Raw genomic sequence first — 19,657 nt, 5'->3', positions numbered from 1 at the left:
GGTCGGTGTTTAGGAGTTCATGCAGCACAAAAATCCGGGTAAGGTAAAAACACAAGAAAGGCTTTCCTTTCCTGCGGATCATTTGGTAGCGGTCCGCAAAGAAGATCTTTTTTTTGTCATTTTTTGACATTTTTGCATTCAACTTTCCGGATCTTATTTTGAAAAGCGACCGTTTCCGCCTTCACCGTACGACCGCACTCAACTCTGTCGTGTTATTTTGCACGTCAGCTACCACGAGCTAGCCCTTGAAAGAAATTAGCCTGTTGAGCCGCATTAATAATAACGGTGCATTTTGTAATAAACATCCAAAATGTAATAACTGTTTAATTTCATTTTGTAATAAAGTCGCATTTTGTAATAAACTGCCCCAATGCATTTGTAATAAATTTTGCTGCATTATGTAATAAGTTATTACATATTGGGAAGATTATTACAAAATGCACTTGCAACTTTTTCATTCTCTAGGAAATAACATGGTGCATTATGTAATAAAAATTCTAAAGCAGAGTTTATTTGTTTGTTAATTGTATTTTATTTTACTTTAAAGTATTTGTAAACACTAGGCCTATTATTAGTATCGCTGCATTAGCCTAGTAGCAGTACTTAGCAATTACTATCAGTACACTATTCAAAGGTTGCATTAACAGGGAATATTCTATAAATTCCATGTTATTGCATTTCCCAGAGTATAAAAAAGTTGCAAGTGCATTTTGTAATAATCTTCTCAAATTGTAATAACTTATTACATAATGCGGCAAAATTTATTACAAAATGCGTTGAGGCAGTTTATTACAAAATGCAGCAGTTTATCACAAAATGCAACTTTATTACAAAATGAAATGAAAAAGTAATTACATTTTGGACGTTTATTACAAAATGCTTTGTTATTACAAAATGCGGCTCAACAAGCCCGAAACAAAAGTCACCGAAGAGCTTTTTCGGGAGGAAATGAGCAAACGATGAGACCGCAGAAGCGTTGCAGGCAAAAAGAAAGCCGCATTTCTAAAAAGAAGTTACGGGTTCATCGCGATAGAATAATCGCCTAATATAAAGTGTAATGGTTGTATTCAGATTAAATACTGTGAAGTGACAGTGCCTCTAACCGCTCTCCTGAAACATCTTCATGCATAAAACTGGTTCAAAAAAGGTTGTGGGCCGCTGACCTGGACGACTGAGAACCTCTGCAGGGGGAGTGAACGGGTGCACAGTACGGCTTTATCTAATGTCCGAATGGAAAAGTGAACGCACGTCGACCGAACGCCACCTCTCGGCCGGGACGGGCTCAGGATCCAACGCCTGCAGGATTCAAGGCTTCAGGACTTTTATTGTTATTTCAAAGAGAGCGACGGAATTTAGAGATAGCAGCTCTCAGGAGCAACGGAATCAAAAACACACACAAACGACCTTTAAAAGCAAAACAATGCAACAATAGCAGCATCTCTGGGTTTGAGATACAAGACAGAAAAAAATATTGGGCCATATGTATATATAAAAACAAAATTAAAAAAAAATAGAAGAATAAATATGTGGAAAAAAAAAGGAAAGAAGGGGCGGCACAGCGGTTATAATAATAATTTATACTTTTGAAATCCCTCCAGGGGAAAATGCAATTAACCCATCATGGATGAGCCATGAGCAGTCGGCCGCCGTCCGAGTAAAAAAGTAAAAAGCGGAAAATAAGGGTTTATTGCAGTTTATTGTTTGTGAAGTCAAGAGTTCAGGCTTTTTTTTTTTTTTTTTTTTTACTGTTTATACAATTTTCTACTATTATTTATTATTGTTATGTTTTTCTTGTAACTCTGGCACAACAATTTTCTTTGGTATGAATATTATTCTTATTCTTATTCTTATTCTTATTCTTATTCTTATTCTTATTCTTATTCTTATTCTTATTCTTATTCTTATTCTTATTCTTATTCTTATTCTTATTCTTATTCATGTTGTAATTTCCTAGAAGTAACACTAAGTCCAAATTTTTCCTTTTTTTTGTGTAAAGGAGGTAAACGGGTAAATCTTTATATGTAATGAACTGTTCTTCTAAAAAATACATGACGAAGATCTTAAAAAGAAATGACACCTGAAAAATATTGTTGAGTTAAAATGGAAAATCTTGTCACTGTGGGAAAATTTGCCACTAGAATTTAATAGAAAATTGATTGGTATAATGTTTACAAGGATATTCTGGTTATTAAATCAATCTTTTTAATTGTGTCTGTTTTTTTTTTTTGCAATTTTTTTTTCGTGTTTTTTATCAAATAAAGAAAAGAAAAGATCATTTTAACAATGTCACTAGACATTTTTTCATCAAAAAAAAAATGTTTTCAAATTTTGAAGCAAAAAATACATTGCAAAGTTACTTTCTCATTTTTTCCTTACCGTTTTTTTTTTTTTTCAAACCCACTATATAAAAACTACTGTCTCGGAGTGTCTGCTTGCGCGAATCCTTGCGTGCATTTCGTCGTCTTTTGATAAATCCCTACCGGCCGTCAAGGTCATCCTCGCTTGTTATTTGCGCCGAGTCTGAAATGCACGGTAGCCTCACGCGGGAAAGTCTTCCGTGAGTCAAACGTCGCACGTGAAAAACAAACTGAAAGATGACGTTGACCGAACGCTCGCTATTCCTTTACCCAACACACATAGAGGCACATCGCTATATTCCATGCTCTGATAGTGTTTTCCAAACCCATAACTCACATCTTAATGTGCTTTGTCGCATCGAAACGACGCAAACAAACAAGCAAAGTGTGAATTTACTGGCGAGAGATATCTGACGGCTGTCAAACCGCTTTCTCCTACGCAGCAGATTTATGTTTTATGTCCGCCGACATCAAAAACCATCCTCCCTCAAAGCCTCTCCCGCCTCAGTCTCCCGTCGTCCTCCCACGCTCAGAGCGAGCGCTTCAGCCGCCGACTTTCCGCCTGCAGCCAAAATGTTATCGGAAGGACAATCGAATCGATTCGCGAGGCCGCAATTTGACTTTATGTAAGAAAACGCGCTACGTAACCAGGTGTCAGGTCATCCATGCACCTCTAGCAGGTTATCCGACTGGTTCACATTTTGGATCATTGTTTCCCGACGCTTTTTTGAGCGAAATGTCACACGGCACGCCACGAAATAAATATGTCAATAATGTTTTTAATGAAAAAGAATGGACTTTAACAGCACCAGGACTGGGCATTTCTTCTATTGACAGGGGTGCAAACGTTCGGCCCGTGGGCCGGTACCAGCCCACCAGGGGGTCTGCTCCGGCCCATGGAATAAATCTATAATTTGAAAAAAAAAACATAAAAATCATGAACTACTTTTTAAAAATAAAATGCAGTACAGTGATTCCTCACTATAACGCGGTTTACTTTTCACGGTTTCGCTACTTCACGGATTTGCATCGTCCATTTTGTTCTGCATTCTGATTGGCTAAAAAAGTCACTCCGCTTCTTCTCTACCTGTGCGTCAATAACGTTGCAGTTTAATATGTACACGTACGTAAAACAGCTTGCCAAATTTACATGACGTACATGCAAATTCTCTTGCAATTTCGAGTTTCTCTAAAACCCATAATGTTGACAAAACGCTCTGGACCAACAAAAGGGCCCAAAAGGCAGCAAAAGATGCTATCTATCGCAAATAAAGTTAAACTTCTGGGAAGGTAAAAGCTATGCGGCTGTAGGTCGGCATTACGGAATTAATGAATCTTCCGTTCGTTCCATAAAGAAGGAAGAAAAAAACATAAGGACGACAGCAGCAAGAAGTGTTGATAAGGATGCAAAAAAGGTTGCAACTGTCCGCAATTTTTCTCAGTATCATTTTTAATTTTCTCCCGTTTAATCAAATTACTCAGGTCGCGGTGGGCGCTGCTAATCTCCGCAATTTGAAGCCTTCTCTTCACATTGATGATTAAAATTATTATCTGACAGTATTTGACAGTACAGAAGTTATTTGTTGAAAAAAACGTTTCTAAAGTACAGTACTTTTATTTGTGAATCAAATGATTGAGCCTGTAAAATGTTTTGTTTTCTCTTTTCAATGTATAATAGAGTATTTAATTATATAATTGTAAAAAAAAAAAATAAAGGTTTCTATTTCACGGATTTTGTCTATCAAAAAAAATATCTATAATAATAATAATACAAACAAAAACATATATATATATACACAAGACTGTCTCAGAAAATTAGAATACTGTGATGAGATTCTTTATTCTCTGTAATGCAAATAAAAAAACAAAAATTACTTTTTCATGATATTCTAATTGAGATAGGAGATAGGATTTTTGAGTTTTCTTGAACTTAATCAGCAAAATTAAAATAATAAAAGGCTTGCAATATTTCAGTTGATTTGTAATGAATCCAGAATGTGTGACATTTTTGTTTTTGTCATTGCATTACAGAAGATAAAGAACTTTATCGCAATATTCTAATTTACTGAGACAGTCCTGTGTATTGCAGTAGGGACCTTATCAGGACCTTATCCTACCTCGTTGGATTTTTATATATGTAAAAATATACATTAAAAAAAATTAATATATCTATCTATATGTGTGTATATATGGTATAAATGTTTTTTTTCTGCTTTGTATGCAGATGTGTTTGATCTGTGCATTGTGTATTCTGTGCATGCTGTTAGACACCTTCCCGATCAATTAAGCATCTCTACTACTATTATACCTATTCAAGATGTTCTATATTCCTGTACTATTTATGTTTCTTATTAAGTTTTCTTTTTGTGACAATTGTTGCTGAGTTTAATTCCTGTGTGCGGAATCACGTGTTCAGCTGAACATTCTTTGTTAAGCATCTGAAGAAGAGCTAACGTGTCTCAAAACGTTTTGCTGAAATAAATTATCTTTGCACTGGAGCCCTCTTCGTGCGCGGACTTTTTTAACCTTTTATCGATCTTTATGGGCGTTATCGGGTCTCGTGTTATAAATCCGTAATACTTCTTTCCTTTATACGCAATGTTTCATTTGACATTTGCTGTTGTTGTGACTTTTTTCAGGCAACGCGTTCCAACTCTGCTCTGTTTTTTTTCAGCGCTGCTTCTGCTTTACGACGTTACCAATAAAACCTCCTTTGACAACATCCAGGTAGGCGGCCCTCCCAATGCTATTATTGCTTTTTATTACAATGTCACACTATATCATTGTCGGTTGTATCGGGGTATAATTAAATAAGAGCAAAGATTGTGATGCTAAACAAAGCATTAGCATTATCTATCCAACAGGCGGATGTTGGCTTGTCAGAATAATTCGCTAAAAGATTGTTTGCTGTAAGTCTGGGTGTTGCATTTGATGCGTCAACCGTCAAATGCTGCAAACATCACCAAATGACAAGATTCATTAAAATCAGTGTGACAGCGTGAGGAGCAGGAGGAGATTTGAAGGTCTCCCCATATATTGTTTGAAGAAAAAGGGGGAAACAAAAAAGAGGACACGCCCTATCAAGCATTACAGGACTCATAATTACATTATAGTGATTTAACTTTGCATGCAAACTTTGAAGACCCTCAAAGGGTCACGTGTAACTGAAACAGTGGAAATAGAATAAATGGAATGTAAGATTTAGAAAAATGCATTCCCATCTTTCTTCTTTTCTCTTCCTGGACATTCAGGGATCATTTTTTATTTCACAAATCTTCTTGTTGAAAGTGGCATTTATGTGAGACTCATGCTAAACATGATTAGCATGAATTATGGGAAATGTAGTTTATGGTCAATCATGGTTTGACTATTTTATTTTAAGACAATCAGACCTTTTAAGACGTTCCAGACCCATAAAATGAGGTTGCGGGCCACATTTGGATCGTGAGCCTTGAGTTTGGCATAATTTAAGCGGTTATAACCACCATAAAGTGGCGGCCCTCACAATTATTTATTGATAGCGCTCTGGGCTTTAGCGCGTGGCCTTTCCAACGACACCACACCCCACAAGGAGACTTAGCTTAGCACGAGGGCTAAGGCTGGAGATAGTTATTATTGGGCTTTTGTTGCGTACTGGTACAAAGTTTGACCTTCGTTCTCCAAGGGATTGACACTAATTTTGAAGGATTTCAACAAAAAAAAATCATCATCAATGTCAAAAATCAAAGCTTTATTATCGATTTCTCCGCACATACAGGACATACAGAGGAATCAAGAAGATGCTTGCAATCCCGCAGTGACATGAAATTGACAGAATAATAATAATAATAATAATAATAAAGTGCAAATTAACAGTAAAGTGTGCTGTGATGTAAACGTTGAACTATGAGGTATGAAATATTAAGTTAGCGTTCAGCTAACGGAGACAGCTTAAGCTATGCTGCATTAGCTCGAATGGAAAAATGTGCATTTTAGATTTGATCCATCCAAACCTTTTATCGTGCGATAATAGATCCCCGCACAACGGTTACTTAATATCATTGTGATATTTTTAAAAAGCTAAAGATACACCACGTTTGTGTGTAGAGGGAACCCTCGCAGGGTGATAACGCCAAAGAAAAGACCTCAGCTGATTTGAGGAAATATTTGAATGGTGCCTCCAGTGTCTTCCTGTTGGACGCTATTAAATTTCCTGGCCGTATCAACTCCTAACAACAGGAAACACTGAAAGAGATTAGATGACGGAGAAAGAAACAAATAGGAATCAGCTTACCTCTCCTTGCAAGGAAACCATTCGTTAAACCAGGGAATTCAATTTCCTTGGACTCGTGCTCACAGAGCATGTTTGCATCTAAGATGTCATGTTTGTTTGCTGATGATGAACTATTCTTCGCTGCAAAACAACTTATTGCTATTTTTTTTTTCAAAAGTAGCGCTCTGTTGACTAAACCAGAAAATCACTAAACAGGGGAAGGACATGGAAGATTTTAGCTGAGGGACAATTAAATGATCTATGTAGGATTTGCGAGATTTATGAAATTTTTTTGTGCTAACGAGCTTCATGCTAGCAAAACATTTAACATCATAACATCGGACCGATGAAACAACCGTGAAATTCGGAGGCCGTTAAATTCCAATACAGAAGAAAACAACTTTAGTGGTTTTAGTGTGCGGGAGGAAAAGCAAGATAGCGATCAGCTGGAGAAGGACAAAGCGGGGATAGAAAATGGATGGACTTTTCCTTCTATTATTTATCATTAATCTTACAAACACTGTTCGGAAAAAAAAGCATTTCCGGTACGTATTTGTGGATGATGCCGGTATGTGTTTAAAAAAATGTTTCTGTGTAAATTTCTCATGATACTATGTGAACGCTTGCGGCTTATAAACAAGCAGCCTATATATATTTACACATTTATTTTTTTCTTTATTCTTATGCGTTGAAATTAAGCTAGTTTTTCAAGAAGCGTCTTCATTGTGCTTTTTCCTGAATGAAATGATGAACGACTCTCACATCTCACGCTGAAATTTCCTCAATTTCTTTTTTAAATTATCTTTTTTAACATAATGCTGACTAAGTTCCCTTTGGAAGCTGCAGTTGCGGTGGTTTTGTGCGTCCCCTGTTCGGCCTTTCTGATCGGAGTCTCCACGTTCTCCTTGTGTTTGCACGAGTTTATTCCCACAGTCCAATGATCCACATGTGTGAATGAAATGAAAAAGTGAATGGCTGTATATTATGAACGATTAGATGATCTGACTTGGAGCAAATCATAACCGAGAGGTTTATTTCTCTCTTTTGGAATCTCTTGCTCGCACATTTTTTTTCCTCTTGGAGCAAACGTGATGTCAGAATCAGAATATTGCTTTTTGCTGAAAGCAGTCAAATGGGTGGGAATCCATGTAGAATTCTATATAAAAATAAAGAATAAAGTAGGGAAAAATTAAAATAAAATAGAAAGAACGGTAAAGATCGAAAAAATAAATAAAAATACAGTGAAAGGGATGTAAAAATATATGTATTTTGGACATGTATATGATTACATGTAGTAATTTTGTGTGTAAGTAGGGGTTGTTTTAGGGTTAAACATTTATCGCACATTTATTGCGCATGGTTCTGACGGTCTAACGCAGGGGTGGGCAAACTACGGCCCGCGGGCCGCATCTGGCCCGTTGGTCTTTTTAATCTGGCCCGCCAAAGATTGGAACAGAATTCATTCTTGATGTGAATGATTGGATTGATGAATATGGGAGCTCAAACAGGAGATTATTTCATTTTTGGAGCTACTTGAGAATTTTCCTGAACTGAATGACACAGATTGGCTTTTTGATTTAGCCTTTACTGTGGACACACTGACACACATGAATGAGCTGGACGTGAAGCTACAAGGGGAAAAAAACGTCAGAGCCTTCAAAACCAAGCTGGATATATTATCAAAGCAAATGTCAGACGAGTCTGATATGTACTGTTAACAAAAGCGTTTTTTGGTTGTTTTTTTTTTATTCGTATCATATCTTGTGGTGACCCGGCGCATCTTTCGAATTTTCAAAAGTCAATGCGGCCCCTGAGCCAAAAAGTTTGCCCACCCCTGGTCTAACGGCAGCCGGGAGGGATGATTTCCTATGGCGCTGGCGGTGGGATCAGTCTGGAGCTGAAAGACGTGATGTGAAAAAGATCATCTTCTAGGTTTACTCCATGGTAACGGTGATGCTTCGCCATTGGTGCGGTTTTAAAACCCTCCCTCTAATCCCCGCGCGCCCTGCAATCAGTCAATGTCCATTCCAGTAGGGGAGATACGCCGGTCGGGGCGCTGCAGATGCCTGCCGGCTAACAAGCACTAACTCATGCTAATGAACGCTAATGGTGATGAATGCCCCTCTGAAGGGGAGGGAGAAATTTTATCCTCCCTCCGATTTATTCTTCTCCAGCGTCTAAGCAGCGAGGAGACCTTAAGGCGAGAGATTCATTTATTGAACCGTCTGGATCAACTTATTTTTGAGCTGAATTATTTAACCGGGTGGAGGATTCATCTAAATCCACGACGGGGCGTTTGAAAAAAAAAAAAAAAAAAAAAAAAAAAAAAAAACCGACCGTGAGTTTGGGTGATTCTGCGGGTTTCTAGCGACGGGAAAGTTGCGTCGGAAAGTACACGAGCCGTTTAGAGATGTGATGAATGTCTGTGGGCGAGCTGGAGGGAGACTATCAGGGTCCACTTAGGCCTTCGCTGCAAATCATTTGTCTGGGTTAAAAAGCAGTCTGGCTCCTTGCAGAGCTTTCGGTCTATGACGAGATAAGAGAGATGTGTTCTCTGTCAATTAACCTTGTGTTAGTGTAATGTAAGCAATGGGATTCCAGTTCTACTCGCAATGATATCGATTCTTCATCATGCATCGTTTGATCACAGTAGATGTTTATTTCCAAGCTGACTTTTTCGCCGTCGGAACAGGAAGCCGGAGCCGAGAGCGACTTAAAATCAAAAAATCCCCAATGACCTCCGACCAATTTTATCATCCGTCGAGATGTTTTCGTGCAACGAAGCCTCGATTGATTGCGCGACCGTTTCCACCTGACACGGGGACGACGTATTAAAGTGGGTCCTTGGTTGAATATGGGTTGCAACGTCACAAAAACGTTAGATAACTAATGATGTAGAGCTGGAATACAACGTTGTTCCGACCTCACGCTAACTTCAGGTATCCGCTACCGCTGGCAACCACAAACCAATCAGAGAACAGTACATAGAACGCCACTTTTTGTCACTCTGGTACGTACCGTGCTTCGATATAATATTACTGTACATTTGTGTGTGTGAGGACCCCCAAAAAAGACACCAAAGAGACTTGCTTACGAAGCAGAATTCAAAGTAGAGCAGCTGCTAAAGAATCAAGTTTTTTTAATTGCCATCGTGCTGGACATTTTGTGATGAGAGATCCCGCCTCGGAGCAGGGACGGGTTTTTATCAAAATAAAACTAAATCGGTAGACGGGTTATTTAGAAAATAACAAATAAGAAAAAAATATCAACATGAATGAATCAATTGTGCGGAAGTGGAGGAAGCAAGCAGATGAACTGAAGTTTAGAAAACCAAACGGTTTCCGAGGGAACAAAGCGAGATGAATAAAGTTCAACATTAGCGTAACGTAGCGTATTTTTTATCATGCGTCTTATAACACGCTGCTCCTCCTGTTCGAAAATTGACCCGTTCATTGAAATTGAGCAATCTTTTCTTGAATTCTGCAAGGCAAAATGATCAGGATACAGTCGCGTTTTTACACGGAAAAGAGTTGAAGTTTGCGTGAGGCTGCGCGTAAGTGCTGGGATGACCCGCCGCTCGATGGCGGCGTCGGACAAACCCAGTGAGACCAATAACAACGACGGGACCTTTATTTTTCCGCCTTCATTTGTCTCTTCGCCGCCGCTCCCCTGTGCATAGATTTGCTGGCGATGAAAAGGCCGCCTGCCCGTCGCCCGGCTGTTAAATGTCACATCGCCATCGTCGCCCGACCCAAAGCACGACGAGAGAAAGTGTCAACAAACAACCCGGTGATGCGATTTCAAGATATCGGCCTTTGGCGGCCGCGGAATCCCAAATCTTACGACTTACCGACAGGTTGCGTTCAAGCTTGCGTGAAATCCTTTCGGCCGGAGGCAGAACCTCCACGGGGAGAAAAATCGATCCGACGTCGTACGCGAGGCCGGTCGGACGGTCCCTTCCGTGAGGCCAAGAGATTGGATGCTTTGGTTTTTTTTTTGCTCCAGTGCCGAGTAGGAAATATGAAGTGCTGTGAACGAAAATTATCTAACAGGAATGAAAAGAGATAATGAGACAAACCAAAGTCACACGAAAGTTAAGACGAGGAAATACGATGAAGCGTTTGTAGCGTCGGCTTCACTGGGGCGGGAGGCGAGGAAAGACCGGTATGTCTAAAAATGCTAGCAGCGTTAGCATGAAGACAAAGAAATTAAAAAACATTCCACCCCTTTTATGCTGATGGGATTTTTTTTCAGCCAAAACGTGCCAAATATCGCCAACAACTTTATGAAAGCGGAGAGCGATGGTGGAAAATGTTTTACAGAAAATAACGGAGAAGTGCTGAGCTAGATGGATGAAGAAGGCTTACGCGGCGCCGCAGCCTTTCCCGTTATCCTCGATTCTTTGCCGGATAACGCGCTGCTTCGAGAGTTCGGTGCACCGTTGAGGCGACGGCGTTTCATCGTTTCAGGTCGATTCCGGTCCACGCCTTTGCGAGGACGTGGCGGCGTTACCCGCTGATGGATGGCCGTCTGGTCGCTCCGAAGGTCAACCACAGCGCCGCTGTAAATACAGTTTTGCAGGTGTGAAGATTCAGGAGTGGATCCGGGAAATTTATGACCCCTGCGACAAACATTTGGAGGTTATGCAATAATTCAATATGGTTATAGTTTTGGCTCGCTGCGGCGATGGACGGGGATGGACGGGAATCTCCTTGGACCATCATGTTTGCAGATGACATTGTGATCTGTCGTGAAAGCAGGGAGATCTTCGTAGAAGGAAGCTGAGGTTGGGGTTAGTTTCCATAAGAGGAACTTTTCGGGCCGATAGGTAAAGTCCGAGTCAGGATTGCAGTTCATGTTTCGGTTTCTGAATCCCATCCAGGCTTAGAAGATCCTCCTGTGTCAAATTCCCCGCTAGAGAACAGAGACAAACCCATTAAAACAAGCATATCTGGAGTTTCCGATGCATTTGTGATGCAGAGAACTCCAGAAAACTCCAGAAAGTTTGTCTTAATCCTCTTCTTCTCCTTTAGACTTTTCCCTTCAGGCGTCTTCACAGCGAATCAACCTTCTCCATTTAACCTTATTCTCTGGATCAGGGGTTCTTAACCTTTCTGACCCTGAGGCCCATTTTTTTCAGTACAGAGTGGCCCAGGGCCCATTAAATATAATTTTAATATATATTATTTATTATCATTAATTATATCATATGATTTAATATGTATTATTTAATATATATACACTGTATAGGTTTATAATTATCTCACTCTTGGTTTGATTTGTATTCAATTCAATTCAATTCAATTCAATAAACCAAATCCACTTACAGTTTACCAAGCAAAAACCTTGTCAAATAAAATGAAATAAAATGGTTTCTTACTTTGTGCCACACGTCTGGCTACCAGGTAGCCAGCTTTCAGTGCACTTTTAGAGTTGCCAGTCAGCGACACGATCGATCTTTTCTGCATCTGCAGCCCATCTTCTTTTCTCTTTCGCTTTCCCACAAGCGTCGGATGTTCGGTCTCCAGGTGCCGCTGTAGTTTTGACTGCTTCAGTGCTTCGTTAGACGGCGTTAACACACACTCCACACACTGGGCTCTCGGCACTGCCTCGCTACCTCCGTTTACGAAGCTGTACTTAATGAAGTCGGGATTGCACTTGCGCAAAAATTTACTTTTTGGCGGGGGGGTCGTCTTCATATTTCTCGTTTTGAATATTTCTCCATCTTGTTTGTTTACAGCTAGCAGAGTGTCTTCTCCTTATTTATGGAGCTGGTTAAAGTAACAACTGACTGATGCATTAGCGCCACTACATGGTTGGGAGTTGTTATTGCGTCCCGCAGCCCTCGCTGCCCACATGGACAAAACAGATTTTTTTTGCGGTCTGCTAGGTGGCGCTCGGGGCCCAAGTTTGGGCCCTTTGGTTGAGAATCACTGCTCTAGATCCTCCTCTCTCACACCAACTACCTTCAGTAACTCCGAGTGTGTTGAGCAAAACACTGCTCCCCTGGCGCAGGTGGACGAATTTACATTATAAAATTGTTATTATTATTATTATTACATCTCGTCTCACAACGTCCATCAATCTTCTCTTTGGTCTTCCTCTTGACCTCCTGTTCCAGGTGTTGGACAGCAAGCCAAGAAAACACCTGCAAGTCAGAGTTTATCATTGCTTTCAATAACTGCGGACGGTTTTAAGTGGAACGCAGATACGGGATGAGGTTTAGAACCAGAACCGACACAAACGACCCGCTGAATGACCGCGGAAACTCCAAGCAGCTTCGAATTAATTGAAGTTATTACATCAGTGATCGATATGTCACGCCGCCGAATCGACCGCATTTATTTCACACCGTTAAAGAGATAATTAGAGTTAGAGATGCACCGTTTTCCCCACTTTCCTGGAGTCACTAATTAAAGGCTGTAAAAAAAATAAAAAATAAAATAAAGCCGGAGAAGTTACATTTTTCAATGAATTTCCCACCGGCTTAAATTAAACAGCTTTATTAGACGACTTGGCAACTTAATGGAAGATTTTCCTGCTTGCAAGCCCTCATTTACAGAATTATCTGCAAACATCCATTTATATCGTCGCTGAGCCTTTTTGCACTTCCGTGCAACTCCACAGGTCACTTTTGCACGTGATAGTACTTTGCAGCTGTAATTTCATCATTTCAATTTTATGCTGTTTATTTATTCCTGTGCCGAGTCACTCGCGATAAAATCATCCTGCGTACACTTCTTGGTAGTCCTGTACATCCCTCTACTTCGGCTCCACAGCGGCAGAAGTATCTATATAAAGTCTAAAGTATGAATAGTAATGAAAGAAAAGGGAAATATTGGACGTGTATTTTTAATCGGTTCACAAACTCCCAACGTAGACCGGGGGTCGGCAACCTTTACCTCACAAAGAGCCATTTGGACTCATTTCCCCAAAGTAAAGAAAACACAAGGAGACACGCAACAATTTTGAAATTTAAAATGAATACTTGCATCTAATTATTGCATATAATGTTATTTTTTTTGCCTTTATATACATATATTTATATATATCTATATCTAAATTAAGGCAACATAATATAATCAATATAATTAATAATTAATATAATTCAATCTTCAATCTTTGTAGTTACTGCTAACAGTTAGACAATTCATATTTCATTATATTTCTTATTCTTCCTCCTTTCTACTATTATCTTTTACTGTTATGTTTTTGTACTTGAAACTCTGGCACAACAATTTCCTTCGGGATTAATAAAGTTGTCCTCATCTCATCTCATCTCATAATATAATATAATATAATATAATATAATATAATATAATATAATATAATATAATATAATATAATATAATGTAATAGAATTTAATGTGGAGAGTATTCAATATATTGTATTATTTTATGTAATAAAATGGATAGGGAGATAGATTTTGTATTGAATAAAAATGGTTGCATTTTCTTAAATCAATGAACAACTGCAGAGAAAACAAAATTACAGTTCTGCATGCAACAAAACATTTTGAACTCCAAAAAAAAAAAAAAAAAAGACATTGGGTTGAAGCAAAATACTTCATATCTATTTGGGTCCTTCCTGTATTTATGAAAAAAAAAAAGCAAAACTCAAATAATCCACCAGCACCAAACCAAAACTGCCATCCTCTCTCTGTCATCCTTTAACTTGCTTATTTAGAGCGACTAAAATATTCAAACACATTTTATTTAGACGTTACAACATCCGGCGTGATCTTATAATTTAAAATTACATTTTAAAAATGAACAAACTAAAATAAAATACATTTTAATTAAATACTCACCGTATCAGAGGGTTCAAGGAGCCGCGGCTTTCACTAACTGTAGCGTTTAACTAATAAATGAACTGTGTTTTACTAGGTAAGGATATCGTTCGCCAGGGACCAGTGACTCGAGGGCTGGCGAGTCCTAATAGAATTTCACCGAGCCGACGTCCTTGTGGAAGCCACCGCCACGCACGTCACAAAGGATTTTAGAAATAATCAGACCAGCTAATTTGTGCACGCTGTCAAAAACTATTATAGCTTTTAAAGGAGGAAGGAAGGAAGGGAGGAAGGGAGGGCACGTTTCAGCCGACTCACCGTGACTCTCCCGTTTGCCTGCACTTGACACTCTGTATATTTCCCCTCATGAAGTATTAAAAGCTGTAAATTATTGATTTTTCTCCTTTATATTCACCTGTAACACTCGGAAATGTGAAGTCGACCTAGCGATCGACGGCTTTTAAATAAGATAAGATAAACTTTGCCGATCCCCATAGGGAAAATTCCCTTGGCACTCACCCTAACAGTAGTAATGTTAATAAAAATGAATATAAATATAAATAGAGAGACAATTAGAGCAAAAGACATTCATAAATAAATAGCCAGCAGAGAGAACAATATTTAGGAAAATATTATGTAAAAAAAAAAAAAAAAAAGACAGTAAGGTTGAAAATAAACAACCAAAACAACAACATAAACAGTGACAATAGCAGTAACAAAAATAAAATAAATGAACAAAAATAAGATGAAATAGATAACAGAGTCTGGATAGTTCAACAACCTTGCTAACATCACTTAATTATTTTTAATATCTCATCATTTCACTTCCCCGTGACGACTTCCGGCCCATCAAGCCATCGTTAGCCAATCGGAAGGCAGCTTCTTAAGCCCCGCCCACTGTCAGAATCACAAACAAGCGAGCGCTCAGGACAAGTTCGGAGCACAAGTTCCAATCATTGCATCGTCAAAAAAATAAAATCTAGGAATTTAAAATGATGAAATCGATTAAATCGAAGTTTGCAATTTGTGTATAATGATTGTTTCATTTTCATTTGCTGAAATCCGTCACTGAGAAGAATCATGATGATCATGATGGAGGATGTCGAGAAGAAGAAGTCATGAACTCGTCCAAAGTGAAGCGGCCGTTCGCTTCTCGGAATCCCGCAAGAGGTTTTTATCTCGACTTCCAGCCGACCGGGTTGTTTAAGCGTTCTATGCCCTTGAAAGTTAGCGGATTTGGCGAGCCGGGCCCCTCGGGCGGACGGATCAGCCGGTGAACCGTTTGGAAATCCGTTCACAATTCAATTCATCGCACCCGAAACATTAACCAAACTGCGATAAACTCTCGATCGAGAAACGTCCTCGGACCAAAAGTCCTCGGTCGTCCTTTCCGATGGTGTGTTTCTTCGATCGATTTGTTCTTGCGACGCCGGTTGTTGAAAAACACGCCGTCGATGACGAGATTTGTCACCGTCAGACCACGAGACGTTGTCGTTCCCCGCGAGCCGAGCAGCTTAAACCTCCTCTCGGGGGAGAAGTCCTACTTTCTCCAAGCGTTCCCCCGGGCGCTCGCTCTGTCGACGGGAGCAAGACTCCTCCGATCCGCCTGTTGGTGTAAGACTCTGATCAAAGTGTTGCAAGAATAGCATCGTCACCCGTAGCAAAGCTCCTTAGACAAACGTGAAAGCGAAGGGTAAGCCTGTGGAAGGAGACTAAACCTCCTCCAATTACAGTCAGGTTACATATTTCCATCCTGCAGCAACTCGCTGGAGTCCAATACATGCAAACAACGTTTAGTTAGATGAGTTCATTTGTGTTGTTTTCTGAAGATAACGCTAGGCTGGTATTCTATACCTACTAAAAGAGGCGGTTTAATTATCAGGTTAGCGCTTCCCTGGTGGGGTTTCCATTGGACACGAGTCAAACGCAAGGCCCGCGGGCCAAATGTGGCCCGCTGCGTCATTATATGTGTCCGGCGAGAACGTCCGAAAAGTTCTGATTGTCTTAACCCTAAAAAACACTAACGTTGAAATAAGTAACACCATCACTAACGTTGGGTATATTTTAACCAATACAATATCCTGGATAAATGTGCTTCAATGCAGTATGTATATTTGCTTCTATAAAGTTTATATATGTATATATGCGCTTTGATGCAAAATATATTTATATATGTGCCTCTATGCAGTATATATATGTACTTCTATGAAGTATATATATTTATGTGCTTCGATGCAATATATATATATATATATATGTGTGTGTGTGTGTGTGTGTGTGTTTATCTATGCAGTACATATATATATATTTATGTGCTTCAATGCATTATATATATTTGATTCTATGCAATTTATATGTATATATATATATATATGCTTCTATGCAGTATATATGTACTTCTACGCAGTATATATATTTATGTGCTTCAATGCATTATATATATTTGCTTCTATGCAGTTTATATGTATATATGAGCTTTGATGCAATTTATATGTATATATAAGCTTTGATGCAAAATATATGTATATATGTGCTTCAATGCATTATATATATTTGCTTCTATGCAGTTTATATGTATATATGAACTTTGATGCAAAACATATGTATATATGTGCTTCTTTGCAGTATATGTACTTCTATGCAGTATACTGTATATATATATGTGCTTCTATGCAGTATATATATTTATATGCTTCAGTACAATATATATGTGTGCTTCCACGCAATTTATATATGAATATATGTGCTTTTATGCAGTATATACATTTATGTGCTTCAATGCAGTATATATCTATATGTGCTACTATGCAGTTTATATATGTATACATGTGCTTCTATGCAATATATATGTATATATGTGCTTCTATGCAGTATATATATATGTACTTCTATGCAGAATATATATTTATGTGCTTCTATGCAGTATATATATATGTACTTCTATGCACCATATATATTTATGTGCTTCAATGCAGTATATGTGCTACTATGCAGTTTATATATGTATGTATGTGCTTCCATGCGGTATATATATACAAACATATATATATACATATATATATGAATACATTCTGTATACAAGCTATAAATGTTTCCTATTAAAGTGTTAATACCTAATTATCATTTTGGAAATTGAAACTTTCAGCCAGTCATCAGCGTAAGTGAGCAAACAGCGTGGATCCCGCGGGAGTAGAAATCTCTCCGGAGGCAGCAGAAAGCATCAGACGTGCCCTCACGTCCCTCCCACAGTGACAACTTGTCTCCGCCGTGTCGCGTCGCGGCCGCCGGCAGCCGTCTCGCCCGCCTTTCATCCCCTTCCTGTCTCGCACAGATCATTCGCTCTTTTGTTTTATTGTCACTATCAGTCTCTCCACCTTGCTGCCTCCTGCCAGCCTCTATCTCTCCGTCACATCCTTTCCTTCTGTCACGTCAGCCTTTGTTTCCCTTCCTCTTTTTTTTTTTTTTCCCCCCTTTTTTTTTTTTTTTTGTTGAATTCCATCATGATGAGCTTCGACTCCCCTTCGCCCCCCCCCCAGAACGTATCAAATTCGCCACAACATTGAGAGAGTTTAATTGCGTGCCGATAAGCGGAGAAATAAATTTCCTCCGCCTCCGCCGTGTCACATTGTCATTGACATTTGGCTCTTAGAAGCCTTTGGCTGGAGATCCCGGTATCAGTCTTGAATAAAAGATGAACCCGACCCGGGTCCTCCAGCCAAGGCCACGCCGGATGTTCGACTTTAGCGGTCGCCCGATATCAATCAGCTCCAAGCCCCCGCTGTTCTAAATGCACAAATAAATACATTTATTTCTATGAGTTTATGTAAACTTTATTTCGCTCTACTGGGACGAAGCACAGGCCAGCTAACCGCTCGCTACAATCCATTGGAGAATCAAAATAAGAAAAAAAAATGGATTTGTCCCCGCCGGACAATGGGGGGCATGTGGGGATTGTAGTATCAAACTTTAACACGAAAGAATAAAAAAATAAATAAATAAAATAAATAATAAATAAGTAGATGAGTAGGTAAATAAATAAATAATTTAAACATAAATAAATTTTATATATATATGAAATTAGATATATTAAATATATATTGAACATATTAAATATATTAAATATAAAAATAAATATATTAAATATTAAATATATTTAATATTCAATGTTTTTATATTTGATATATTTCGGAAATATAATAACATTTAATATATTTAATATTTAATTTCAATACATTAATATATATTAATATATTTAATATATTTAATATTTGATATATTAAATAAATTAAATATATTTAAAACATTTAAATAAATTACTGTACAGAATTGTGCAAGTTGTAAGTAAGGTCACTGTTTATATAATAAATCTATAATATCATGAGAGGCATTTCTACTCGGCGGGTTGACGGGGGCGTAAGGCGATGAGGGGTTTGCAGGGTTGCAGGAAATGAGGAATTGGACGGCGTCGAAGGCCGGGTGGAAGATGTGGGACTGATCTGTGAGGATCTTTTTGGCTGCTTTTATTATTTGGTGTTATGGAAGCGGGAGAGAGGTCCGAGGGGTCGGACAATTATTTCGGAGCAGGCCGAGGTGGTGCGTTCCTGGACATCCTTGTGGTGTTGGGTGATGGAATGGAAGGAGAAGGTCATGACGTTCTCGGTGAAGGCGTGATAGAAGCCGGTCAGGATTGTGCCGCTAACCTGAAATAACCTCAGCTTCCTGAGCAGGTACTGCTGCTGGTGACATTTCCTGATGAACCTTAGGAGGTCATCAAGGACAGTGCCCAGGTATCTGTACACCTTCGCCGTTTCTACTGGCTCCCCTTGTGCGGTGGTGGTGATGGTGGTGATGATTGCTTCTGCCTACTGGAGATGCTGGATTTTGGCTGCTTCAAGATTCAACGTTCTTCTACCTTCTTCTTCCTCTTCTTCCTTGGCCTGCTTCCTTCAGGTGTCGCCATACCTCACTCCCCAACCTCAGCATCCTTCTCCCCAGATCTTCACCCTCCCTCCTCCTTCCATGTCCAAACCATCTCAGCGACCTTTACCTCCATAACATCGACCCCCTTCCACTCGGGTTCCTCTCATTCACACTGGTATTCTGTCTTCTTACTGCGGGGAATCTTCATTCCTCTCCTTTCCAAGGCGTACCTCCACCTTTCCGTGCCCTCCTCCTCCACCTGCTCCCTTCTTTCACCACAGATCGCAATGTCATCTGCGAACAAGAGTCCACGACAGACTCATTCCTGATCTCCTCGC

At 39.2% G+C, this 19,657-nt stretch overlaps 1 protein-coding gene across 2 annotated transcripts in view; it reads left to right on the top strand.

The window, feature by feature from the left end:
• LOC147217157 (ras-related protein Rab-26-like) overlaps positions 1-19,657 on the top strand; it is a 59,225-nt gene that overhangs the window by 34,643 nt on the left and 4,925 nt on the right. For both annotated transcript variants that reach the window (XM_086176531.1, XM_086176530.1), the window contains one exon: positions 5,032-5,084. In XM_086176531.1, the coding sequence (XP_086032657.1) occupies positions 5,032-5,084 (53 nt within the window). The remainder of the gene's footprint in view (positions 1-5,031; positions 5,085-19,657) is intronic.

Source organism: Fistularia commersonii, chromosome 28 (genome assembly GCF_037954325.1).
Source record: "Fistularia commersonii isolate RoL2024-O1a breed Wild chromosome 28, RoL_Fcom_v1.0, whole genome shotgun sequence".
Lineage (NCBI taxonomy): Eukaryota > Metazoa > Chordata > Actinopteri > Syngnathiformes > Fistulariidae > Fistularia > Fistularia commersonii.
This window is presented reverse-complemented; position numbering and strand designations above follow the sequence as displayed.